Source organism: Melospiza georgiana, chromosome Z, assembly GCF_028018845.1.
Source record: "Melospiza georgiana isolate bMelGeo1 chromosome Z, bMelGeo1.pri, whole genome shotgun sequence".
Lineage (NCBI taxonomy): Eukaryota > Metazoa > Chordata > Aves > Passeriformes > Passerellidae > Melospiza > Melospiza georgiana.
In genome coordinates this window covers 73,162,208-73,187,012 of record NC_080465.1, presented here as the reverse complement: position 1 = coordinate 73,187,012, position 24,805 = coordinate 73,162,208, and the positions used below count along the sequence as shown (strand labels likewise).

At 63.2% G+C, this 24,805-nt stretch overlaps 3 protein-coding genes across 4 annotated transcripts; 2 read left to right on the top strand and 1 right to left on the bottom strand.

The window, feature by feature from the left end:
• Positions 1–1,058: 1,058 nt before the first annotated feature.
• Positions 1,059–12,327, bottom strand: TMEM8B (transmembrane protein 8B). 2 transcript variants are annotated; one of them, XM_058044275.1, is made up of 13 exons: positions 12,263–12,327; positions 7,412–7,601; positions 6,144–6,351; positions 5,874–6,007; positions 5,480–5,739; positions 4,875–5,230; positions 4,480–4,576; positions 4,148–4,271; positions 2,691–2,833; positions 2,140–2,318; positions 1,919–2,065; positions 1,728–1,844; positions 1,059–1,557 (listed from the first exon to the last, which is right to left on the bottom strand). In XM_058044275.1, the coding sequence occupies exons 1-13, from the start codon at positions 12,312–12,314 to the stop codon at positions 1,222–1,224; spliced, it is 2,343 nt and encodes a 780-aa protein (XP_057900258.1). In that variant the 5' UTR covers positions 12,315–12,327; the 3' UTR covers positions 1,059–1,221. The 2 variants fall into 2 exon arrangements, with proteins under 2 accessions (XP_057900258.1, XP_057900259.1); XM_058044276.1 differs by lacking the exon at positions 12,263–12,327 and adding an exon at positions 10,577–10,608.
• Positions 12,328–12,526: 199 nt separating this feature from the next.
• TAF1C (TATA-box binding protein associated factor, RNA polymerase I subunit C) lies at positions 12,527–17,609 on the top strand. The gene is made up of 15 exons (XM_058044571.1): positions 12,527–12,538; positions 13,043–13,357; positions 13,440–13,533; positions 13,672–13,778; positions 13,870–13,965; positions 14,057–14,127; positions 14,213–14,460; positions 14,535–14,645; positions 14,757–14,880; positions 14,991–15,062; positions 15,181–15,316; positions 15,411–15,539; positions 15,687–15,861; positions 15,982–16,119; positions 16,408–17,609. Exons 1-15 carry the CDS (start codon positions 12,527–12,529, stop codon positions 17,577–17,579), a joined length of 3,000 nt encoding a protein of 999 aa, XP_057900554.1. The 3' UTR covers positions 17,580–17,609.
• Positions 17,610–17,824: 215 nt separating this feature from the next.
• On the top strand, positions 17,825–19,417 carry HINT2 (histidine triad nucleotide binding protein 2). The gene is made up of 5 exons (XM_058044043.1): positions 17,825–17,884; positions 18,670–18,828; positions 18,915–19,019; positions 19,097–19,169; positions 19,274–19,417. The coding sequence occupies exons 1-5, from the start codon at positions 17,831–17,833 to the stop codon at positions 19,363–19,365; spliced, it is 483 nt and encodes a 160-aa protein (XP_057900026.1). The 5' UTR covers positions 17,825–17,830; the 3' UTR covers positions 19,366–19,417.
• The last annotated feature ends 5,388 nt before the right edge of the window (positions 19,418–24,805 follow it).

Here is a 24,805-nt window from a genome sequence, read left to right as displayed (position 1 = left end):
GCATCCAGTAAATCTCCCTGCGCCGGGCTCTGTCCCCAGGGGTACAGGGAGGGGGCTGCTGGCGGGTGGGCTCTGCTCAGCCAGGATGTGGCTGGGAGGATGCAAGCTTTGCCTCAGGATTCCACCGTGAAGACCCCTGCAGGGCTGAGAAATTCTCAGGAGATTGGGGAAGTCCCCAGAGGGCTGAGAAGTGTCAGTGAAACTTTCCCTGTCCTCCCTGGACCCCTCTGAGCTGCTGATGCAGAGTGGAATCCCCCTGTCTTGGGGTGCACACACAGCCCAAGAGTGTGTCACCACACCACGGTCACCACCGGCTGCAGTGGGTGCTGAGTCCGCAGGTCTGCCCGTGAGCCAGACAAGGAGCAGGGGCTGAGAAAGGGCTGTCCCAGCCAGGTCACAGGGTGCAGCCCACGCAGAGCCCTCCCACTGGAGCCCAGAGGCAGCAGAGGCAGCGCTGGGGGCAACAGCAGGGACACAGGGTCACTGGTCCGGGTGACAGTGACATGTGGGGTGCTGAGGCAGGCTGTCCCAGGCATTGGGGTGACACTAACAGGCTGTGGGCTCCTGGGGATGGGCCTTTGAAGGCAGAGGCCTCTCAGAGCTCTGCACTGCCATGGCAGGGAGCAGCAGCACCCAGTGGCACCTACCCCCCCTACAGCTATGGGCTCACCACAGTCCTGCAGGCTTGGAGAGGATCCTGGATGCCCTGGTACAGCACAGCTGCTCCCAGGTCAGGCATTACAGCCATCTGTGAGGGCACAGTGCCCCAACAACGACATCCCAGCCTTGCAACCTGTCATGGTAGGAGCCAAAACACTACAGTCTCTGCTCCCCACCTCCTGCCAGCCACTTTGCTCTGTTGGAGCTGCATCAGCTCTAGAGCAGCCACCACAAAGTGGCAGCTCTGACTGAGAGCCAGAGACTGCTGCCATTCCTCCCCTCCACACCGAACCATATCCCCTCAGTAACTCCATGGCCTGGCAAAGAGAGGAATGTGACCTAGCTCAGCCTTGAGACCCCACAGCTCTGCCCCAGACTGAGCCACAGCAACCCCTGGAGACAAGTTCAATCAGGCTGTAATTGGAAGAACAGGTTGGCACAGGTGGCTGTGTGCCTGTCCAGAGGAGTCCTGGCACCCCAGAGAGGGGGGGCCAGCAAAGAGAGTGGGTGCCGAGCCCCACAGGGCTGCTCTCCAGGACAGAGGAGTCTGAGCTGGTGCCATCAGCTGGTACAAATACTGTTGATGGAGGCCACAGCGGGGTCGACGAGGCCCAGCTCCTCCTGCTCGTTGATGCAGAGCTGGTACCCACAGCCCTTGCGCCGGGGCAGGGGCCCCAGGCGCCGGCTGGGCTTGGCACGGGGCGGCAGCAGGAAGCCGACGCTGCCGGCGATGAGCAGGTGCCAGATGCTGTGGATGTAGAAGTAGTTCTCCTCTGTCTCCACGAAGGCGTAGAGCAGCACAGCCGCCGCCGCGATCAGTGCGCCCGGGCACAGGTAGAAAGCCCAGCGCTTCCAGGTGGGAGGGTAGCAGTGGCGGCGACGGATGGTGCGAGCCGTCTGTGGTGGGGAGAGGACAGGCTGGAACAGGACACACAGCAGGGACAGGCACGGCCTCTGTGCCATGGTGACACACCCCTCAGGAGCCAGGGTTCTTGGGGAAGGGTGACAGCAGCAGAGGGGAGATGCTGAGTGCAGCCAGGATGGGAACGTAAGGGACATCATCTTACCCAGGCGACGGCCATTATCCCCAAAGCGAAAAGGCTGGGCCCCAGAAGGTTCCAGAGCCCGTGACGGTCCATCTGCAGAGCCATGGACAGGAGCATGGCCCCCAGCAGGTACAGCACCTGTGGGGCAGTGGGGCACCCATCAGGATAAATCTCTCCCATCCCTGCCCTGCATGCTCCCTCCCCACACTTGCCTGCTTGACTATGGGCTGGAGCCGGGCCATGGCGATGACAGTGACCCAGACAGACATGAGAGAGCCCAAGAAGTCACAAAACTGCAGCACATCATACTCCATGATGCAGAACACCACAATGCCCGGCTGGTCGCAGGCATGGTAAAACTGGGGTAGCAGGGAAAGGCTGTGAGAGCTGCCCTGCACAGCCCCAGCCCCTCAGCTGCCCCACACACACTCACAGTGGAGAAGAACATGGTGAAGATGTAGACAGCAGCTTCTAGGAGGTAGTGGCTGCGGACAGCAATGGCCACGGGAGGCACAAACATGACATTGCTGAGGCACAGCAGCAGCGTGGAGAGGAGCTGGAAGCCGTAGGAGAAAGCCTCAGCATTGTCCGTGCAGCCCCAGCCGTTCCAGCCTGTGACCAGGGAGAGAGAGCTGCCATCACCACTGCAGCCCTCGCAGGGTCGAGGGGGTGAGCAGGGAACCCCCTTTCCAGCACCCTGCAGACAGCTGGCACGAATGGACTACTGGGACACAGGTGGCATCCCAGGGGAAGGGAAGGGAAGGGAAGGGAAGGGAAGGGAAGGGAAGGGAAGGGAAGGGAAGGGAAGGGAAGGGAAGGGAAGGGAAGGGAAGGGAAGGGAAGGGAAGGGAAGGGAAGGGAAGGGAAGGGAAGGGAAGGGAAGGGAAGGGAAGGGAAGGGAAGGGAAGGGAAGGGAAGGGAAGGGAAGGGAAGGGAAGGGAAGGGAAGGACACAGGGTCTGTGGGTGCCGGGCTCAGCTCTCACCAGCCTTGCACTCGCAGGCAGCGTACAGGTAGTTGTTGGTGCGCAGCAGCTTGCACTGGCCGTAGATGCCACAGTCATTGATGCAGGGTGAGAGGTAGGCACGCAGGTACACCTCAGCTGTCACGTTGGTGCACGGCTCAAACCTGCGGGGTGGGAGAAAGGGGTCAGCCCTCACCCTGTGCCCTTGAAGAGCTCCTGCCTCTACCAGAGCCACCTATCTCACCCAGACTTGGCAGGTGATGGGAGATCGAGGGACTGGGCAAGCTTGAGAATGAGATTCTTTGGTGCTGCGTGGGTAGCTGAGAGCTGGTCCCGAAGGATCCTGAGTGCTTCAATTGTTTGTGCCAGCCTGAGTGAGCAGGAGGAACGTGGCCATGCTTAAAGCCCTTCTGCCTTTAGCAGCACACTCAGCTGGTTCCTATTTCATTTGGCTTTTGCTGTGCAAACACTACGCCCCACCCTGCAATGGCCATGTGTGAGCCCATCAGGGAAGGACTGACTGTGGCTGGCAACTCAGCGTGAACAAGAAACGCAGCAGAGTCAGAGCAGGCACACCAACCCCACTGCCCTGGGCTGCCCCTGCACCAGACTCTGGGCACTGCCAGCGCTCCTCAGCTCCAGCACACCCCGAGCACAGGCAGCCCCACAGGCTGACAGCATGTACCAGCTGCTGGCTGGGCACACATAGGCACCCCAACACGCACAGGTATGCACACAGTGCCAGCTGCACGTGGGTCTGCTGTCCACTGACTGCGTCCTCACACAGTCTAATCTGCACGTGTCTGTGTGCAGAACACAAACAGCCCTGAGTGCTTCAGCAAAGCCCTGACTGCTTGTGCAAACCGGAACATGCACACAGAGCAGGCTGCACATATGCACCCAAACATGCATGCAGCACCATCCGCACTCGTGCATCCTTGCTCGTACAGAAACACACACACACCAGCCTCACTCTTCCACAAGGCTGCAGGCAGACACAGAGACCAGGAACAGAGCCACAGCAGTCCCTGGAGATGCTGAGCAGACCCCCAGCCTGACCAGAGATGGCCCCTCACTGGCAGAGCAGAGCCCTGTCCTCCCAGCGACAGCCCGGTCCCCTCCCAGGCACAGGTACAGATGGGCCGTGCCGCGGACGGGGGCGGAGAGAGAGGCGCTGACAGATGCCCGGCGTTCGCGGGCTGACAGGCGCTTCCGAACCGCGAGACAGAGGGAAGAGCCGCGGGGACCCGCAGATGGCCAGGCAGACGCGAGCCGGAGCCATCCGTGCCCACGCAGCGCTCGCACGGTGACACGCGGTGACACGCGGTGACACACGGCCCGCAAAGCCACGTGCACGCAATGAGCAGAGACAGCAGCGCAGGGCACGGGCGCACCCACAGACCCACGGCACGCACGGGTCACAGTGAGGACACCCCCCTCGGGCACAGGGAGGGGATGTGCTGCTCTGGGGCTCTTACCCGTGCTCCGTGGCACAGAGCGAGCGCAGGCTCAGGTACCAGCTGCCGGTCTGTGGGTAGGGGATCCGCAGGCGGCTGAGGCTGGCTGTGGCATTAACGGAGAGCAGGAAGCCTGCCAGAGACTCTGTGGGCCAGAAGAGCTCGGGGTGAGCAGAGCAAGGTGCAGCCCCCTGCCCTGGACAGAGCTGGAGCAGGGACAGGGTACCCTGTGCCAGGCTCCAGGGCCACATGCCCCCATGGCCTCTGCAGCCTCCCCACAGCCAGCCTCGTGCCAGACACAGAGGTTGTGACCCCATGGACATGGCAGGATGGACATGCAGAGCCCAGCCTACCTGTCTCACAGGTGACCGAGGTGTTGTCACCAGATGTCAGTGGGACTCCATGGTTCAGACACCCAAACACTGTCACATTCTCACCACACAAGGAGCTCTGACGGCAGAGGAGATGGCCTTAAACCAGTGCCAGTGCTGTCCCCTGCTCTGACAGCACTTGGATCACAGCACACCAACTAGCAGCGCCCTAACCCACTGCCCTTCACCCAAGAACACCCCAAACGTGGGCCTTGGAGCACCCTAATCCATTCTCCATCCCCCAAAAACTTCACAACCACTGCCTGTGACCCCAAATATTGTTCTCTGCCCTGCTGCAGCCTTGACATCATCCATCTCCCATCCTTCCCCCCATCCCAAGCCACCCTGACCCCCCAGGGTGTATGTGGCCACCTCACCACGTTGAGCCGCAGCTCCAGGTTGAGCACCCCACCACTGTCCAGCACTGGCAGGAGGTTGATGACGAAGACAGCGGGGCGGTCGGGCGGCACTGACACGTTGGGCCCGAAGAAGATGTAGAAGTGGACAGAGAAGGTGTCCAGCTCGTTGCGCAGCGTGGGCCGGACGGGCCAGCACCGCTCCTCGGTGTGCAAGGTGACAGGGATGGGGAGCGGGTGCTTGGTGTCGTTGGGGCTGGTGGGTGGAGGGCTGTCCCCCAGCGCCAGCCCGCCCGCCGAGCCGAAGGAGTGGGGCATGTTCATGGAGGCGCTGGAGGGCAGGAAGGGCGGCCGGGCCAGGCTGGGACGGGAACAGTCTGGAGGGACAGAGCCATCAGCCTGGGCACCACACAGCCCCAGCCCACTCTCAGTTCCCACCTTTCCTTCTTGGCCACCATTCATCTCCATGTGCAATCCAGCCCCAACACCTCACAGCATTCCCATCCCAGCAGAGCTGGGTATTACCCTGTGCCCAGCTGCAACAGATCCTGAGGGCATCCTTCAGCCCCCACACCAAAGCAGAGTCAAGACCATGCCTCCACCCACACCTCCACATGCACCCTCACCTGTGAGCTGCACGGTGACCTGGAAGGAGACGGTGCCCGGCACCCCAGGGTGTTTCTCCACCAGCACGTAGTACCAGTGCTGCCAGAAGGGCAGGTCCTGTGCCAGCTGGCAGGGAGTGTGTTCCCGGCAGTCCAGGGTTGTGGAGTTGTGCAGGGGAGGAGCCTTGGCCCGCACACGCAGAGAGAGTGGGCAGCCCTCGGCCCCACGGCACCGCAGCACCTCCACGAGCACTCGCGATGTGTAGCTGGGCACAAAGACCCTGCGGGACAGCAGTGCCAGGCTGTGCCCATCACTACGGACTAACAGGGCTGGGGAGGGAAGCCAGAGGGATGGCACACCCCCATCTCCCCACCCTGAGAATGCCCCCTCCATAGGTGACCTTCTCACACTCACTTGTAGAGGCAGGAGCGGTTGTGGGGGGCCATGCTCTGCTCGGTGACATGACCGGGGTACAGCACCGCGATGTTCACCAGGCGCTGCACGATGAGCTGTGGCTGGAAGAGATACTGGCACTCCTCGTAGAGCCCCTGCAGCAGAGCAGAGTCAGCACAGGGCAGGGGGCACAGGGCACTGCCCCCACTTGGGACACCTGCCCTGGGCACTGCCAGCGCAGAGCAGTCAGACCCCAGCCCTGCCCCACCATGACCCTTCCAGGCCCTTCACCTTAACGGAGATCTTGCCCTCATCCTTGGGCAGGTGGGCAGCCAGGAACCAGTCCCCAGGCAGTGGGCTGGTGACATTGAAGACGCCTGTGGTGCGGTTGGGCAGGGTCCAGGTGAGGGTCAGTGCAAAGGAGCCAGGGACAGCCGTGTCCCTGGGGAAGTGCGTGTGCAGCGGGTTAATGACGGAGGGAGCCCCTGAGCGGAAATACCTGCAGGAGAGACGGCAGTCAGCAGGGTGTAGGCTGGCCAGTGTGTCCTACATGTGGGTGTCTTCCTGTGTGCTTAAAGACATCTGGGAAGCTGGGACCTTTCTGGAGACTGAGCCTTCCTGAGTGGGTGTTCAAGCAAAACAGTTCATCTGTGACAGGCACAGAAGAGTGGAGCCTGCATTGGTCCTGGGAAGATGAATCATGGGGAGAGAGCGTACACGTTGTCTGGGTTTTGGCTGGGATAGGGTTCATTTTCTTCTGAGTGGCTGGTACAGTGCTGTGTTTTGGATTTAGTATGAGAACAATGTTGATAACACACTGACGTTTCAGTTGTTGCTCAGCAGCTCTTACCCTAAAGCCCTTTTCAGTGTCTCATGCTCTGCCAGAGAGCGGGTGCACAAGACGTTAGAAGGGAGCATGGCCTGGAGAGCTGACCCAAACTGACCAAAGTAATGTTCCATACCATACAGAACATATTCTGGTCCATATAGAGCTCCTGCCCAGTGTATAAACTTGGGAGAGTTGGCATGGAGCCACCAACCACTGCTGGGGGGCAGGTTGGGCATCAGTCAGCATGTGGTGAGCAATTGTGTGATGAATCACTCATCTTTCTTGGGTTTTATTTCTCTCTCTCCTTTTTGTTACTGTTGTTATTATTATTATTTTTGTAGCTGTTTTATAATTAGTGATATTGGCATATTTATTTTGATTAGTTAACTGTTTTTATCTCAACCCACGAGTTTTACTTTTTTTCCATGATGTTCTCCTCCCCACTGGGGGAGCAGGGGGGGTTGAGCAAGCAGCTTCATGGTACTCAGCTGGCAACCTGCTCTAGTGGAACACGTCCCATGGTAGCACGTTGGAACGAGATGATCTTTAATGTCCTTTCTAACCCAAAGGATTCTATGGTTCTATGATTCTTTGACTCTATAGGTACACGTGCTTATGTAAGCAAAGAAGCAGGCAAGAGCAGGCAAGCTGAGGGGGCTGAGGGGCAAATCCAGGCAGGAGCAGCAGAGGCAGGCAGGAAGGATACAGGCAGGCTAGGCTGCTTACTCACACGGTGATGCTGCGGTCTGGGCATTGATCCCCAAAGGTGCCACCTTGCTCCTTGAAGGTGATGAGGTTCCAGACGGCGATGACTGTGTCCTCGGGAATGTGGAAGTGGAAGAGCTCGATGCTGGCAAAGGAGCGGAAGGGGCTGAGCTTGCGTGGTGTGCGGGTGAAGTAGTCGGTCACAAAGAGCCCGTCTGCAAAGGACACCCAAGCGGCTCTCAGTGGGGCAAAGGGTTGGGGAGGGGGTTGTGGAGCGCCCCCCCAGAGCAGGCCCACCACCCAGGCTCTGATTGTGTCACAAGCATCCAGCAGCCTGGAGGCAGGAGGGGCTGGGACAGTGCCATTTCAGTGAATGCCCAGGGCTGATGTCAGCTGTCCCCAGCTGTGTCACTCAGCCCTGGCACAGTCTGCATCATTCCTGCTTCAGCACAGCCCCAAGTCCAGTTCACTGAACTGCAGGCACTGATATGCAGTAGCCTGAGGAGCCCACGGTCCTGGCAGCTCATGCTCTGCTCCCTGCATTTTACCTGTAATAGCAAAGGGACATTCTTCATGGCTTCAGCTATGCCCTAGCAGGTCAGCTCCCACAGGAACACACCTTCCCCCTCATCTGCCTGCTGGGGAGGCTCAGCACCAAGCCCATTATAAAGTGCAGAGTTTCATCCTCGAGGCACAAGAAGGAGCAGGCAGAGCACTTCCTGCGCTGCCTCCCAGCTCTCCCATGGTTTGTGGAGGAGGAACGGTGCACATATGTGTGCACATATGCACACGTGGGTGCTGTCTGCGTGCACGGCAGAGTGGAGGCGTGCAAGCCCACGCCCAAGAGGGTGTGTGCCTCTGCACAGCCCCATGTCTGAAAGACGCTTCCTGCAAGCCCACGGCACAGGTGGGGGCCCCCTGACAATCTGCCTGACAGGTCGATTTTGAAGGATTTCCAGAAGCCCCAGCAGCAGTGAGACAGCCACTTCTTTGTCACAAGGGAGAGCAGGACTCGAGACAGGAGCCATAACTTCACCTACCATTACCACGCTACACCAGTGCCAGTCTGGGAGACCCATCCATTTTTCTCTAGAGACACAGCAAGAATGAGATACCCCTCTTCACAAGCTACTGGAAAGGGGGAGGCCAGTAGAGGGTGGGCTGGGAACAGGTCTGTGCCCAGGAGGACTTGTCCAGCATGAAGTGGGATAGCTGAGAAGAGGGTCTGCTTTGCACTACATGTTCTTGGCTGGGAGTGTGCGCATGTGCTTGTATGCACGTGTGTTTGTGCTGCGTGTGTGCAGCCCCAGCAGGCTGTACACTGACATGCATCTGCTCCCTTGTCTGGAACAAAGGCAGCTCCCCCTCCCCTTCACTCCCAGCCGGCACAAGCCAGGCATGAAACACCTGTCTCCTCAATGCAAGAGCATCCGATCCCAATTTCTCCACCAGGAACCACCTGGTCACTCCACAGCCCCACGTGGGGACAGTGACCTGGCAGGGGACCCCAGGGAGGGTCTTGAACACAACTCCAGAAGGGTAACTGGGGGAAGGACCCGGAGCTACCCAGTGCCAGCACAGCCCCCCTACACTCTCTCACCCAGGGCAAGGTGTGGGATGTGGTTGCACAGAAAGGGTCAGTCTGAGGTGGCATGGCAATGCAGCCAGAGCAGGGGAAAGGTGCTGGAGGATGGATCGGGACTACTATCCATGGAAGAGCAGTGGATGGAAGGAGAAAAGCCAAAGCCCCTCTGCTTCCGGCCGCCAGCGGCCAGAGCCGCAGGACCCCAGCCCCGCTGCTACAGCCTCGGGTCGCGGCCGGCGGTCAGCACCGCGGACAGCTCCGCGCCGGCGGTCAGCACCGCGCGCAGCTCCCGCTGCCGCCCCGCCGCGGCACCGGGCACCGGCAGCCCGGCCAGCTCCCCTCCCTCCCGGGGGATGCCCCCTCGAAGCCCCCAAGTATCCTTCCGCATCTCGGTCACTAAGCCAGCTCCCTGCCCCACAGTCTGCTCCTGGTCTCATACTGTCGCTGATGTATCCCCCGCACATCCTGACGCCCCGCTGGACACACACCCCCGCTTCTGCAGGCTGTCCATCTCCGCTGCCCCCTGCGCGCACACAGCCTCCTGCCCTGCATCTGCAACCCCCCGGGCCCACTCACTGCCCACGCACACGCCTCCGTCCCAGGGCGTTCCACTGCCTGTGCACTGCCTGCGTCCTCCTCGCACGCACAACTCTGCACCCCACTGCTCATCTCCAAGGCAAGTCTCCATGCCCCACTGCATGGGTACACTGTGCCCCACTGCAGGCACATCCACGCATCCCGTTCCACAGACATCCAGTACCCTGTGCACAGGCATCCCTGTGTCCCATTATGCAAACAGCTCCCTGCACACGCATCTCTGCCCATCGCACCCACCTCATGACCCAGTGTGGGTGTACCCTGTGTCCCATGACACCCCACACCAGCTGGGGACACCTCTGTACTCTGCAGCATATCTGCCCCAAACCCCACTGCACGCTGCCCCATCCCTTGTGCCACACTCACCACATGGCGCCCCGCACCCCACACCTGCAGCCCTTCTGCCCACCCCATCTCACCCACTCCCTGCCCCACCGCACGCACACCCCGCATCCCATTGTTCGTGTACTTCACACCCATCCCAAGCTCATCCCTCTGCCCCGTGACTCACACCTCCAGCCCTCCTGCCCACCGCGCACACCCCCGTGCTCCATTCCCACCTGGCCCCCGCCCCACATCCCATTGCCCGTCTGCATGCACACCCCACATCCCACTGCCCGTCTGCATGCATACCCCACATCCCACTGCCCGTCTGCATGCATACCCCACATCCCATTGCCCGTCTGCCTCACGCCCACTACCCGCTCATCCCGCTGCCCCACGGCGCGCTGTCCTGTGCTCCGCCGCACGGACCCTGCGCCCCGTGCCTGCATCCCCCTGCCCACCGCGCACATCCCGGCGCTCCAATCCCACCCCCGCACTGCGCGCACACCCCACATCCCACGGCTCCCGTACCTCACACCCATTCCAAGTTCATGCCCTGCGTCCCGCCGCACGCACCCCGCGCCCCACAGCTCCTGCCCAGCGCACACAGCCCCGCGTTCCGCCCGCAGCCGCCCCCCGCCCCACTGCGCGCACCCCACGCCCCACGGCTCCCGCGCCTCGCACCCATCCCGAGCTCATCCCTCGCGTCCCGCCGCACGGAGGGAGCCCCGCTCTCCGCTCCGCCGCCTCTCCCACCCGCCGCACACGCGTCCCCCGCGGTACCGCCGAGCCCCCGCCGCGCCGGCACCCTCGGCTTGCGCTCCCGCGCCCCGTCCCGTGCCCGCCCCGCCGCCCCACACCCGCGCCCCCCGCCCCGGTCTCCCGGCGGCGCTCACCGGCGGCGGGCGGCGGCAGGAGCAGGAGCGGCAGGAGCAGCAGCGGCAGCGGGAGGCGCTGCCCGCCGCCCCCGCCGCCCCGCCGGGCCATCGCCGCCGCCGCCGCCGCGGCTGCCGTGGGGCGCGCGCCTCCGGCCGCCCCGCCGCGCACCGGCGGCCCTGACGTCACCCGCCCCGCCCACCGGGACCGCCTTCCGCGCAGCCATTGGCCATCTGGCACGTCAATCATCGGTGGCCGCGCCACGCCCCGCCCGCCCCGAGAGACAATTCTCCCCTCCCCGTTCCCCCCGGGATGGACCCGGCGCTGACCGGGGCACGGGGGGACAGCGACACGGGCGGGAATGGAGATGGGAAGCTGCAGGAAAGGGACACCGGGCTGGAACCCTAGATATGGGCTGGGAACTGGGGCCCAGGGCTGGGGACAGGGACACGGCGCTGGGGACGCGGGCATGGGGCTGGAACAGAGCCGGGAACGGGGGCACAGGGAACGGAGACACCGTCTGGGGCAAGGACACGGTCTGAGGCCGGGAACAAGGCGCTGAGGGCAGGAATGTGGTGCTGGAACTGGGATACAGGCTGGTAATGGGGTCACAGGGCTGGGGGCAGGAACATGTCCCTGGAATTGAGATATGGGCCAGGAATGGAGTCACAGGGCTTGGGACAGGGACATGGTGCTGGGGACAAGGATATAGTCTGGGAACAGAGATATGGCACTAAGGGACAGGAACATGGGGCTGCAGACACGGACATAGGTTGGGGGAGAGGGACTTGGGGCTGGGACAGAAACAATGGCAGGGGACAGTGATGCGGGTCTAGGGGATAGGAACACGGGCCTGGGCACAGAAATATATAATGGAGAGGGACATGAAGCTGTTGGCATGCCATGGAATTAGGGAAAGGGATGGGAGGCAATGAGGGCTACCCATAGAGCTGGAGGTAATGGGGCTACCTACCCCACAGGGCTGTGTAAGCGGGTCAGGTGGTTTTCTACCAGTGGCTACCACCTTCTTAATGCAAATTGTAATTGTAATCGCCTGCAGGGATGAGGGCATCTTGACTGGAAGCGATCTCATCACACTTTCCCAAACTCCCCTGACATCATCCCCAGACTCCCCTGCCATCACCATCCTCCTGGGGCACAGTGGAGGCTGCAGGGAATGCTACTGCTCATGGGAATGCTCCTCTCTCATCCTGTGCTCCCCACGGGGCACCCTGGGAGCTGCAGCAGGAGCAGCCACCCCAACCTGACTGCCCAGCAAACCTCCCCAGAGCACAGCCCCCCTCCAGGCATGGCTGGGGGTTCCATCACCAGGGCAGATCACAGCTCTGGGGCCAGTGGCCTCTGGCACAGGGATGTACAAGGACCATTGAGAGAGCTGGTCATGCTCTCCTTGGGAAATGGACAAGGGAGCTTGTCCCCCTTCCAGATACTCTCCAAAGCTCCAGGGTCCCATCAGAGCCCCGTGGGACTAACCTGAACTCTGTGTGGGTTCCCATGGGGGCCCAGGGCCAGGTGGGTCCCTCATGGGAAGGCAGCAATGACCCTGTGGGAAGGAAGGAGCATAGAGCCAGGGTGAGAGTGGGTTCACTGAGGCCAGGCAGGGTTGAGGAAAGGCAGGCTGGGACTGGGGACTGGCACACCCTCAACCTTCCAGGAGCTGCAGTTCAACTCCACAAGCCCCAGATATTTGAGACTGTCCCATGGCCCCACACACCCCACTGGAGTGTGGGGTGCCCCATGGCCACACAAGTGAGGCCACGGAAAACCAGGTGTGCCCTTGGCAGGACGCACAGGGGTTTTCACTGCTTTCAAGGGGAGCAGAGGGAAGGAAACAACGCCCGTCCTCCTGCCCGTGCCCCGCCGGGGCGCTGTCCTCATAATTCTCCAGTGCCGGCCCTGGTCCGGCCCTATCCCGCTGTTCCCTGTGCCCAGTCCTCTCCCAGTTTCACCACCTCTCCTGCCGGTCCCGGCCCGTTCCCATCCCGGTCCCACCACTTCCCCCGCCTGCTCCCGTTCCCATCCCAGTTCCACCGCTTCCCTTGCCCTTCCCGTTCCTATTCCCCTTCCCGTTGCCGTTCCCGTCCTGGTCCCACCCCTTCCCTCACCCGTTCCCGTTCCCGTCCCGTTCCCATCCCGTTCCAGTTCCCATCCCGTTCCCGTTCCCGTTCCCGTTCCCGTTCCCGTTCCCGTTCCCGTTCCCGTTCCCGTTCCCCTCCCCCTGCCGGCCGTGCGCTTTTACCCTCCGGCCGACAGGGGGCGGTAGCGCCCCGCGTGGCCGTGCCGCCGGCGGCGCTCTGCCCCGCGCTGTTCCCGGGCGCTGATTGGTGGCGGCGGCAGCAGCGCGACGGTGACGCCATTGTCGGTGGCCGCTCCGTCCCCGTGGGTAGCGGGAGCGCCGGCCCGGCCGCGTGCTGCCCCGTGCCCGGTGCCGCGCCCATGGAGTTCCCGGCCGCGCTCTTCCCCTCATACTTCACCGCCGGCCCGCCGCGGGAAGAGGGCGGCCCCGCGCTGGTCGCCGGCTGGGGAGAGCACGGGCAGGTGCTGGAGGCTGGCCCCGGCCGCCGCCAGGTGAGACCCTGCTGCGGGACTGGCCGAGGGAACGGGCAGGACGCTCAGGGCCGCTCTGACTCTCCCCCTTCGCTCCCCACAGGCGCAGCCGGCGTTCGTGCCCCGCCGCGGCGTGACGGGCGAAAGGTGGGAAGCCGCCGAGGCTGCGGCCGTGCCGGTGCTGCTGCCCAGCGCGGGTGAGAGCCGCGGGAACGGGAGGAGCTCGGGGGCTGGGGGAAGCGCGCCTTCCGTCTCTATCGCTGCCGCTGCCCCGCGGTGCTGAGCGGCGTCCCTGTGCTCGTGTGATGCGGAGCGGCTCTGCCTTCTCCCCACAGGCTGCTGGATCCCCTCGCCTGCGCCTGAGGACATCCTGTACCGCAGCAGCCTGTGCAGGAAGCTCCAGGCAGGCAAGTCTGGAGCTACTCTGGACTTCGCCAAGCAGGTGGGATTTGAGGTGTTGCATCCTGGCATGGACCTGGAGGGCAGCGTGGGACCTTTGCATGCACTGACCCTTTCCCTTCCCTCCCACACAGCTGGGTCATTTCTTTGTGGATCACCCAGAAGATGCTTTTGGTTCCCTGGGGCGTCTGCTGCACAAGAACTTCTACCTGGGGAATGCCAAGCTGAAGGTCATTGTCTGTTCAGGGATTAACAGTACTGTTCCCCACCCTTCCCCTTGCCAGGGGACTGCAACTCTCAAACTCTGCCCTACTCCTGTAGAGACCAGCCCGGAACAGCACCATCCGCATGACGGCCCTGGTGGAGGACATCGACCGCCTGGAGGCCCGACGGTGAGTGTCCCTCTGTCCCCTGCCCTGCAGAGGTCTGGGGGGCTCCTGCTCTGTCCCCCAATCTGATGCCGTCCATGCCCTGCAGCGGCTGCCCCCGGCAGCACTTGGCCTCCCGCCTGCGCTGGTTCTCCCACCTCTGTCGTGACTGGCTATTCGAGGTGCCGCTGGGGCTGCTGGCAGACTGCCTGCACGAGGAGCTGGCGCAGCAGTGGTCCAGCCTGCTCTTTGATGACAGCCTCACTGGGGGGGCACTGGCCTGGTTGCCCTCTGAAGATGGGAAGACACCCGTGGGCCGCCTGGTGCACCCCGGAGGGCAGGCCATGAATCACCTCTGTATCCTTCCCCATGGGGTGTTCTTGGGGCGGGAAGTTGGGGTTGTGTTGCACTGCCCTTATTCAGCACCTCAGATTTCCAGGATGTGGTGCTGGAGGAGCTGCCCCACGCCCGGGGCTCTCCAGCGCAGTTTGAACTCAGCGGGCGCATCCGGCAAGTGGCTGCAGCCCATGTGGATGGGCAAGGTGAGCCATGCCCAGGATCCACATCTTGAGGCAGACAGGATGGCGGGAGGGGGGGCAGCAGGGGCCCCCTGGGATGCTGCTGGTCACATGCCACCTCCTTCCCTATGACAGATTTTGTTGGGGTTCGCTCAGACTATCACTGTGGTGTTTGGAGGGTGCCAGGCAAGACAGGAGCAGCTCCCGCCCCGCTGCAGGTGATCCGCACTGATGTGCCTGCCTCCTGCCTCACTGTCAGGTAGGTGCTGGAGGAAGGGTTTGTGCGAGGAGGGAGCTCTGCTGGCGCAGCCCTGCTCTGTGTGGCGGGTTCTGTCGCCCCAGGGTGATGCTGTGCTCCCTGTCCTGCAGCCCTCACCTTCCCGGGGAGCTGTCTGTCTGCACCCAGAGCGGGACCGTCTACCTCTGGAGCGTTGAGACTGGGTGAGAGAGGGCACTCAGGGCTGTCTAGGGACTCCTTCAGACAGTGGAGTCCCAGGGAGTGGGAGGCCAAGTGACTGGGGCAGCCCTCCCCCATGCCAATACTACTGTGTCCCCCCAGGCTGCAGCAGCTGCGCCATGACCCCCAGACCATGTTTTTTCGGGACCATTCACCCTGGCGCTGGAGTGACTTCACTGCCCATCCACGGGTGCTCAGCTGTGCTGACCGCACGGGCCTGCAGTGCCTGGATGCCCGGGTGAGCTTGGGAGGGTGGGCATGGGGCTTGGGGCAAGCAGGTAAGAGGGTTCCACAGCCCAAAGTGCTGACTGTGCCCTGTTCCACTGCTGCAGGCCCCCTCGAGATGCCACTTTGACTTGTTCAAGGTGGGCGAGGAAGCTGGCTGCCAGCAGGGTGAGCGTGTGGTGCTGCCCATGTACCTGGGCAGGGCTCACCCCTCACAGTACCTTGTCACCACCCAGGTGAGTCCCACCACAGCTGGGAGCTGGGGAAGACATGCCTCACAGCTGTGTCTCCCAGTGCCTACGGGGCATGAGGATCTTCCATCCGAGGGGAGCTGCTGTGGTGTGTTGAGGTGTGTCCTGTCTGAGCCAAGACTTCTGTCCTAGTTCTCCATGTATGTGCTGGACGAGCGGTTGCCACTGGTGCCTGTTCTGAAGTGGGCACACATGATGAAGGCCCCTCCACTCTTTGCTCACCTGATGCCAGGGAAACCTGGGAGGAGCCACAAGGTGCTGCTTGGTGCATCCTGCACACAGGAGCTGCTGCTTCTGCAATACTGGGGTAAGAGATCAAGCTCCAGGGGTGCTGCAGAGCCAGGGCTCCTCTGTGCCCACATCCCAGCCTCTTTGCTGCTGCTCTGGCATCTGTGCTCACCAGACAGTTTTTGGGGTGTTTCCACAGGGGGCAGCCAGTCAGCCTGTCAGCTGTCGGGGACTCCACAGAAGCTGCACAGCATCGCAGAGTGCCTGCAGCACCTGCCCACTCAGCTCCCACACCGCCACCACCTGCTCCGGCAGCGCCTCTCAGCCCCTGCAGCAGGTGGGTGTCCCACAGTGCCCCAGCCTGCAGGTCTTCATGGAGGAGAAGGTGGAATGGAGTGGAAGTGTAGCCTTTGTCATGGCCTGGCTGGAGGGTGGGTGAAAAAGCAAGAGCAAAGCCCTGAACAATGCTGTGGAAGCAACTAATGAAATAGAAAAGGATGTACATGGCAGGAGCCAGCAGTGAGGGTGACCACTGAGGGGTGGAGGCAGTCCCCAGTGCTGGCCAGGCCCCTGAAATATTCCTAGGACTGGAACCCTGGTGACAGTGCCTTTCCTGTTCCTGCAGGGCTGGTTGCTACGCTGCAGGAGGATGGACCGCGCAAGTCCATGTTGATTTTCCAGCTCTCTGAGGCTGGGGATGTCTTCTGCCAGAGGCTGATCCACAAGGCATCACAGCCCCCTGCACCCCCATCGAGGGTTGAGGCCACAACAGCCCCTGGCTCTTCCCCCCTCTTCGAGGCTCCAGCCAGCAGCCCACATGGCTTGGGCAGTGAGGGAGAAGAGGAGGAAGAGCAAACATTCTACTTGCCCAACCTGGAGGTGATTATCCACGAGGAGGAGGAGGACGTGGGCACACCAGCACCCCTGGAGGAAGCTGAACTACTGCAGGAGCCCTGTGCCAGCCTCCAGCCCTCACCAGCAGTGCCCAGCCCAGCTGCAGCCCTGCGGTATCGCCGCTGGCTGAGGGCCCTTTCCAGGGCCTGGAGGGAGCCTCCCCGGCACACCTGGCCCCCCAGCCTCAGCCAGAGGCGCCTCTTCACCTCCAGAGATCTGGAGGGGCCAGCAGGTCCCAGCAGCCTGCAGAAGCAGATGCGCCAGTGGCTGCGCCAAACCATGCAGGAAGGGGGCCGCATCCAGCGCTGGGAGCCTTTGGCCCTCCGGCCCCCTCCCCTGCCACAGACCCTGGAGCTGGCAGGGGGTCCAGACCCCCTGAGTAACCGCCTGACAGCAGCTTGGGCTGGGGACTGGGACCAGTGGTGGGAGGAGAGGACGAGCTTCAGTGTGGTGCAGAGACAGCGGGCGCTGCGGGAGCGGCGGCGGCGGCAGAAGCGAGCTCAGGGCCACCGCAGCCTTTCGGCCAGCTTCACCTCCTCCCTCACCTACCAGTCTGAGCTGTCCGAGCTGAGTGATGTGGGCCCCTCGCTGCTCTCCCCCGGCCGCCCCCCCAGTCTCTCTCAGGAGGGCTCACCACCAGCAGGCAGCCCCCCAGTTCGCAGCCACCCACCCTCACCAGCGCCCGATGAAGCCCTGCTGTCTTCACAGAGCCTGCGCTGCCGCGGCATCCCCAAGGAGCGGCGGAAAACGTTGCGGGACTACTTGTCCGTGTGGGCCGAGGGGCCCCCCGAGCCCCTAGAGCTCCCTGGCAGCCAGGCCAGCCAGCTGTGCTTCCCTTCTTCACAGAGCCAGCTGTCCTCCGCCTCACAGCCCCGCCGCAAGCGCCCACGAATGGGCTTCTGAGTGCAAATAAACCTGCTTGGCACAGCCTTCCTCCCGGGGTCCTCCATTGTTTGATCAAGGCACACACCCTTAGGGGCTGGGGAGGTCGGGGCGGGACGCCCGGGGTTGCGACTCCCCTCGGGGCGGGAGTGACCATCTTCCGCGGTCGGAGGGTCCCCGCCGGCGTGTTCCAACGCGAAGGTTGCCCGCATGCCCGGCGCGGTGGCGCTTTAAGGGGGCGGGTGCAGTGCCGGGGGGCGGGAGCGGCGGCCATGGCGGCGGTGCTGGCGCGGGGGCTGGTGCGGGGCGCACTGCGCCCGGCGCAGGTGGGCGCGGGGGGACGCGGGGATGGGGGAATCCCGGGGTAAGGGGGGCACACCGGGGTCTGCGGGGTAACAGGGGCACGGGAGCGGGTCCGCACCATGCTCACCATTGCTTACACCTTCGGGCAAAGTCCGCGGCGGGCATGAGCGCCGGTCCGTGCACGCCTAGGCCGCGGCCCGGGGCCTCGGAGCACCCGTGGGTGTCCACCCCCAGCCCAGCCTGGGCCACCTTGGGCACAGCCGCACCCCCAGGGCACAGATCTCTGTCAGGCCCGTAGACAGCCCCCTGTTAGCCTAGTGAGCACAGCCCACTGTCCAGGCTGTGGACAGTCCCCTGTCACCCCGTCAGCACAGCCCGCGACCAACCCCCTGGGCATCTGCCCCTCTTACCCCTATCACTGTTACCCCCGTGTGCACCTCCCTGTTGCCCCATGTGATAACCCCCTGCCAGAGCCAAGCATCACTCCCGTGTGCACCCCACCATCACCCCTGTATGCAGCCCCCCAGGACCCCTGTATGAATCCCACCACTTTCCACATGCATCCCCTATCACATCCACCATCACCTCATGCATTAGTCCGATCACCCCCACATGCTTCCCTTGCCATTATTCCAGCGTGCACTGCACATCAGCCTCCTGTGCATCCCCCCACATGTCCCCTGCCACCCCCACTTGCATCCCACCATTACCCCCATGTGCTCCCCTCTGTCACCCACCCCCAGGGCTGTGTCCTTGTCCTTGTCCTTGTCCCTGCGGGCACAGGCTGTAAGCTAGGTATGCCCCGCAGCCCCAGCGGTGCTTGTCGGCGCCCAGCAGGCGGGACGGGGAGGTGGGCAAGGCACAGCAGGCAGCAGCGGCTGGCGAGGAGGCAGGAGGGCAGCCCACCATCTTCAGCAAGATCATCGACCGCACCATCCCTGCCACCATTCTCTATGAGGATGACAAGGTAGCTGGGACAGCAGGAGCTGTGTCCCCACCGGGGCAGGGGGGCAGAACCCACAGGTGTGGGGCTTACCCTGCTCCCCCTGGTAGTGCCTCGTCTTCCGTGATGTGGCCCCACAAGCCCCCGTGCACTTCCTGGTGATCCCCAAGCGTCCCATCCCCCGGATCAGCCGCGTGGGTCCCCAGGACACTGAGGTGAGTGTGGAGAGGGCCCTGGGACATTGGTGGTGGGGGTCATACAGTGCTGACCCTGCCACTCTCCCCCCCTTCAGCTGCTGGGGCACCTGATGGTGGTGGCGGCGCGCACGGCACAGGCAGAGGGGCTGGCTGATGGCTACCGCCTTGGTGAGTTAATATCCCCTACTGTGCTGTGGGGCAAGACCCTCACTGGTGCTCCTGGGGGGCTGGGGACAAAGGAGGTGGCCTGACCCTTGTACCTCTCCTGACAGTAATCAACGATGGGAAACATGGTGCACAGTCTGTCTACCACCTGCACCTCCATGTGTTGGGGGGGCGGCAGATGGGCTGGCCCCCTGGCTAATGCCCACTACCCACTTGCTCTCCAATAAAACATTTCCTTGATGGTAACTTCAGTGGCTCTGCGTTGGGGTGGCTTTATTGGGGGTGGAGGTGGCTGGCCTGAGCAGGGCAGGGCTGGCCTCCATTGTTACAGCAGTAGAGCTGGTACTCTGCTTTTTGCAGAGGGTCTGGGCTCCCCACGTACCAGCCCCACAGTTGAAGCAGAAGGGTTTTGTGAGGCTGCTCACAGGCAAAAGACTCATTTTGGTGCTGGGCTGGGAGAGCAGGCTGGGTGCCACAAGGTTGTCCCCAAGGTGGAGAACATCCTAGGGGTGTCAGTAGTGCGCCACGTCCAGGGCTGCCCAGCCAGCCCCACTGCCACCAGGCAGCCCCAGCATCCCTGAATGCCCCTGCTCTGCCGCAGGCTGCCCCCCTGCCAGCCCCCCCCGTGTTGCCCCCAGAGCCCTGCACTGAACACTGATGTTTCCCTGCTTTTCAAAACCAGTTAATTGCACCAGATTGATCTGAATGCCCTCTGGAGCAGGCTTGTTGACCGTATGTTTGTTTCTTGTCCACCCCAGACGGGCCTCTCTGGGAGCTCCCAGGAGGATCATAACCCTGAGCAGAGCACAGGGCAGGACACGCTGTGTGGTGGGTGGACCAGCTGCCCCCTCTGTGTACACATTCCCGTGTACTCCCCCACTGTACTGCTTGTGTGTGCACTGCCATGCAAACCCCAAAGGCGCTGCTCACCCCAGACCCCCCAGCTGCCCACCTCCGAGGGAAACTCACTGCACTGCTCACCCCAGACGCCCCCCAAGCGCACACCGAGGAAAACACAATGTACCCTTCGCTGCAGACCCCACAACCGTGAATCACCGATGGAGACTGCACACTCCAGAGCCCCCTGCACACAAAGCCCCGCCGCTCCGAGCACGCACGGCGTTGTTTACAGGCCTTGACCGGGGCTGGGCCCGCACGTGTCGGCGCCGGCCCCGTGAGGGGAGCACACGCGGGGCTCGGCGCATGCGGCCGCCGCTCCCTGCCGCGTGCCTCCCGCGCCCGCTGCTCCGTGGCCGCCTGCCGGGGCTATATTTAGTGGCAGGGCCCGGTGCTGGCGCAGTGCACGGCCCACCTGGCACCGCCGTCGGGACCGCCTGGGCCCCCGCCAGCCGGCGCGCAGGGGACCGCAGCCCGCCGGGGAGAATGGCGGCTCTGTTCTTCCCCCGGCTCGGTGGCGCTGGCGGCGGGGCGCCCCCGGGAGCTGTGTGGGGCTGTGGCAGAGCCCAGTCACTTCGCACACATACACACCCAGTATAGTATAGGGAATGTTTTCGGGGTGTAAATGAGCCTTAAAATTGTTGATACTGCTGCTTCCTGCCTCTAAGGCTCAGCGCGGGCTGGGGCCGCTCTTGAACTGAGGGCAGCCCCGAGTTCAGCCTTTGGGATATGTACCCCAGAGAGGGTTGGGTGTCCCTGGCGAGATGGGGACACTAAAGAGGGGCCAGGGATCCCCAGGACATCATCCCCCAGGGCTCACCCAGAGCAGTCCCACAGGGAGCGCTGTACTGGGCACAGGGCACGGGCTGGCACGCGAGGTCAGGGCCAGTCGCCTGCCATCGTGTTTCTTCCTGTGCCAGGTTTATTTTGTCAGTCCCCGAGCAGCGGCAGGGCAGGACAGTGGGCACAGCCCCATGGGGCCGAGGCGGGGGGGGAACGGGGCCCAACGGCTGTTTTGGTTCCTCAGCCGGAGAGGATCACAAATGACGCAAGTTCCCAAAAGAGCCGGGCGGGGGGGCTGCGAGGGATGTGTCAGCCGGCGGCGAGAGGCAGCCAGATGTGCTACAGCAGCTCCAGGGCTGCTGCCCCGAGCTGATGCTACCAGAGCACAGCCCCACAGCGATGCCCCATAGACCACGCCAGGGTGGTTTGCCCCCCAGTGGGTACGCATACCTGGGGTGGCATCGCCAGGCTCCCTGTCCCACGGTGTACTTTGGTGCTGTTGGTGTCCCTTCAGTATCCCTCAGGCACCCGTGCTGCCTAGCCACGGGTGAGCCCAGGGGTGTTTGGTGAGGAATCTGAGGATGCTCCTAGGAAGACCACGAAGGGATGCAAGCTGGGACAGGATCCCCAAGCTGCCACCCCTTCAGCGTGAGCTGGCATAGGGGTGCACCTCAGGGACCACCACAGGGCCCGCGGGGTCACAACCAGCAGCATGGAACCCAGAACCCTCACAGTGAGCTGCCAGCCCTGGGGGCAGCCTGGCACCAACCTCTCACCAGGGGAAGCAGGGCTTATGTGGCCCCAGCATGAGGAAGCCATGAGATGAGCTTGGGACATGTCTCCCATTTCTCCCTCCTCCCTGCAGCTGTGCAGCAGATGGGCTTGGAGGAGCCCCTGCTTGGCACGGGGCCGAGGGCCCTCAGGGAGGAGCGGTCCTCAGCGGGGGCCCCCCCCGGCCCGCCGAGGCCAGAAGGACCGAGCACATCCCCAGCCAGGAAAAACAGAGGCCCCAGCGCGGAGCGCACGGTGCCCCGTCGGCACACACCGCAAAGCGCTGGAATAACAGCCCTCGCTCCCGAGCTCGCCACCCGCTATCAAAGGGCCCTTCTTCTGCTCGGCCTCTGCGGGGATGGGGCCGGGGGCCCATCGAGGGCTGGTGGTGAGAGGAGGCTGCTGCTCCAAGCTGCCGGGCACGGGCTGCACCCAGCCAGGCGCCGGGCACATCCCGCCCCATCATCCTAGGGCAGCTGGGAGTCCCTGGGGCAAGTGGGCATATTCCACTGCCAGGCCTAAGCAGTGTGGCGGTCACTTGGGTCAAGCCGTGGGGAGCAGTGTGTCCTCAACAGCCCTGGGCACATCCCTCCTGCTGCTTCAGTGGGGCTGTGCTGGCTCTGCCCACGTACTGAGCACTCCCGGGAGACCCCGCGACTAGCTTTGCCCCAGGTGCACCAGCACAAGATGGTACAAGGACCCCAGAAGTGGGGACAGCCTTGATCCTGTAGCGCAGCATGGACACCTCTGTGTCCCTGCAGCCCTGCGCCCCCATCCCTGATACTCCCATCCCTCCGCACTTCCGTGCCCTGTACCCCCGTCCCTCCGTGTCTCTGCTCCCCTGCCCCACACAGCCCCGTCCCCCACGTCCCTGCACCCCGTGCCCCACACGGCCCCGTCCCCCGTACACCACACAGCTCCCTGGCCCACACAGCCCCGTCCCCCCTCACCGCCCGCTCATGCTGACCACGCCCCGCCCCGCCCACTCCTCCGAGACCACGCCCATGATCCGTTTAACTAATCCTCTTGTCCCACCCAGTTTGAGACATGGCCACGCCCCCTCCCTGTTTTCTCCGCCAATGGGAGGCGCTCATGCGCGCGGCTCCACCCCCTCCGGGCGCGGGGCCGCCGTGCACCGTCTCCACGGCGAGAGGCGCGTCCCGCCGCGCGCACGCGCAATGGAGGGGAGAGGCGGCTGCAGGCGGCGAGAGCCCCTGGGGTAACCCCGGGGGAGAGCCGGGGCAGGGCCTGTGGAGCGCTGGGGGCCAGGGCGGAGTGACATGATGGTGGCCCCGGTCTGTGGAGAGGTCGCCAGCAGGAGGGGTCTGAGCCCAGGCAGGAGGGTGGGAAGCGTGTTGCTGATGGAGGTCAAGGGGACAGAAGGGAGTTATGGAGGGGAGACCCCTCGAAATGACATGCTCAGCAGCAGGCTCTGCTTCTGTCGCCCAAAAGGAGAGGAATCCATTGTTCCAGTGTGGGGGTGACACTGCAGAGGACCCCGGGTCAGGACGCGGCCTGTGCTGGTAGGGGCTGGGGACGCGGTTGGCAATGGCGGATGGGCCGCGCTGCCTTTCTTCAGGGTCTGTTCCCATCTGCAGGGGCGCTCTGAGCAGCCATGTGGGTCCCAGAGGCCATGAGGAGAGGCCGCCGCTCAGGGTCCAGGGTGAGGAGCCCCTGCCTGAGGAGAGGCTCCCGTACAGCGGGGAGACGCTTGCAACCACCACCAAGAGGCTCCGGGAGATGTCAGAGATAGCCGAGCCGCCCTGGGAGATGTCAGAGATAGCCGAGCCGCCCCAGGAGATAGCGGACACAGATGAGCTGCCCACTGTGCCAGTCGTGCCCAGCAAGGTGCCATCCCGAGAGATTAGGAGGAATCCCTCTGAGATCAAGCTGCCTCCCTGGCTTGGAAAGTGGGGGACTGGCTCCGAGGAGAAGTCCCCCGCCACACTGCCAGCGCTGCCGCCCACCCCATCCACGCCAGCAGAGAAGCCCAGCCAGGCGGTGCCCCAGCGGAGCCGTGTGACCCATGACTGGCAGAAGGAGGTAACTCCATAAGGGAAAATGCCCCATCGTATCCCACATGCTGATCTTGTGAAGCTTCCTGCTCCTGCACAGACACATCTCTTTAAATAGCCACCCGGACGACCTTGAGTCCAGCAGGATAGAAAAGGGATGAAACTCAATAGCACATAAGGCACAGGCAGCACGTGGGGAGTAACAGTAAGGCAGGAGGGGAGCTGGGATCTCACTGCTGGGAAGCAGGAGCTGTGTGTCATGGCTCATCACAGTGATGTGGGGATGCCTGCTTGGGCAAGACAAGCTGGGGGACACCTGATAGACCAAACTGTGCCACAGCCTGGGGACTCCGTGGGTTGTTCAAGTGCCATAAGAGCGCTTGCCCAGGGGCAGTCTGGGCACCCAGGTGCTTGGGACTGCCATACAAAGCTGGCTGTCCTCCACCAGGCAGCACAGGTCAGCCCTGCCCAAGCTGTGTCCCTGCTCCAGCTTTCCCAGGCTTCTAGCCAGAAAGATGATAACACCTCTTTACAGCTTATGCTTCTAGGGCTATCAAAAGCATAAAAGCCAGGAGTGGGCATGGGGAAATGCAGCATGGGCTCCTGCCTCCTTCCACAGCCCCCACTGACCATCCCTAGGTAGTCGTGGATCCCCTGGACTCTCGGCCAAGGAAGGATTTGGGCAGTGAGGACTTACAGCGTGGCTACGATGGACTGCCAATCCACCAATTTCTCTCCTCAGTCACTGACAGCTCCCCCCCGAAGGACTGCCCACCCCTCAGGGCCGTGCTGCTGGGGCAAGGTGAGGCTGGCCCCCACAAGCCATGTGCACCCTGAAAAGGCGGCAGGGGAATCTTAGCTGGGAGGCTGATGGCACCTTCCCCTCTGCAGGGCAGCGGAAGGCCACACTGGCATCCATGCTCTACGAGAAATACAGGCAAGCCTGCACTCCCACATGAGACCCACCCTTGGGGCTGTGCTCCAGAGGAGGGGACCTGGGGAGGTGGGGATCCCAGAGCTGAGAGGTGTGGGGTCTGCTCTGACTGCAGCAAGGAGACGGAGGAGGAGATCCGACCCTGCCCGAAGCGCATGGAATCTATCTCCACCACGCACGACGACTACCGTGCCATGGGCTTCCAGTCCACGCCCCAGCCCATCACCCAGGTACAGGCA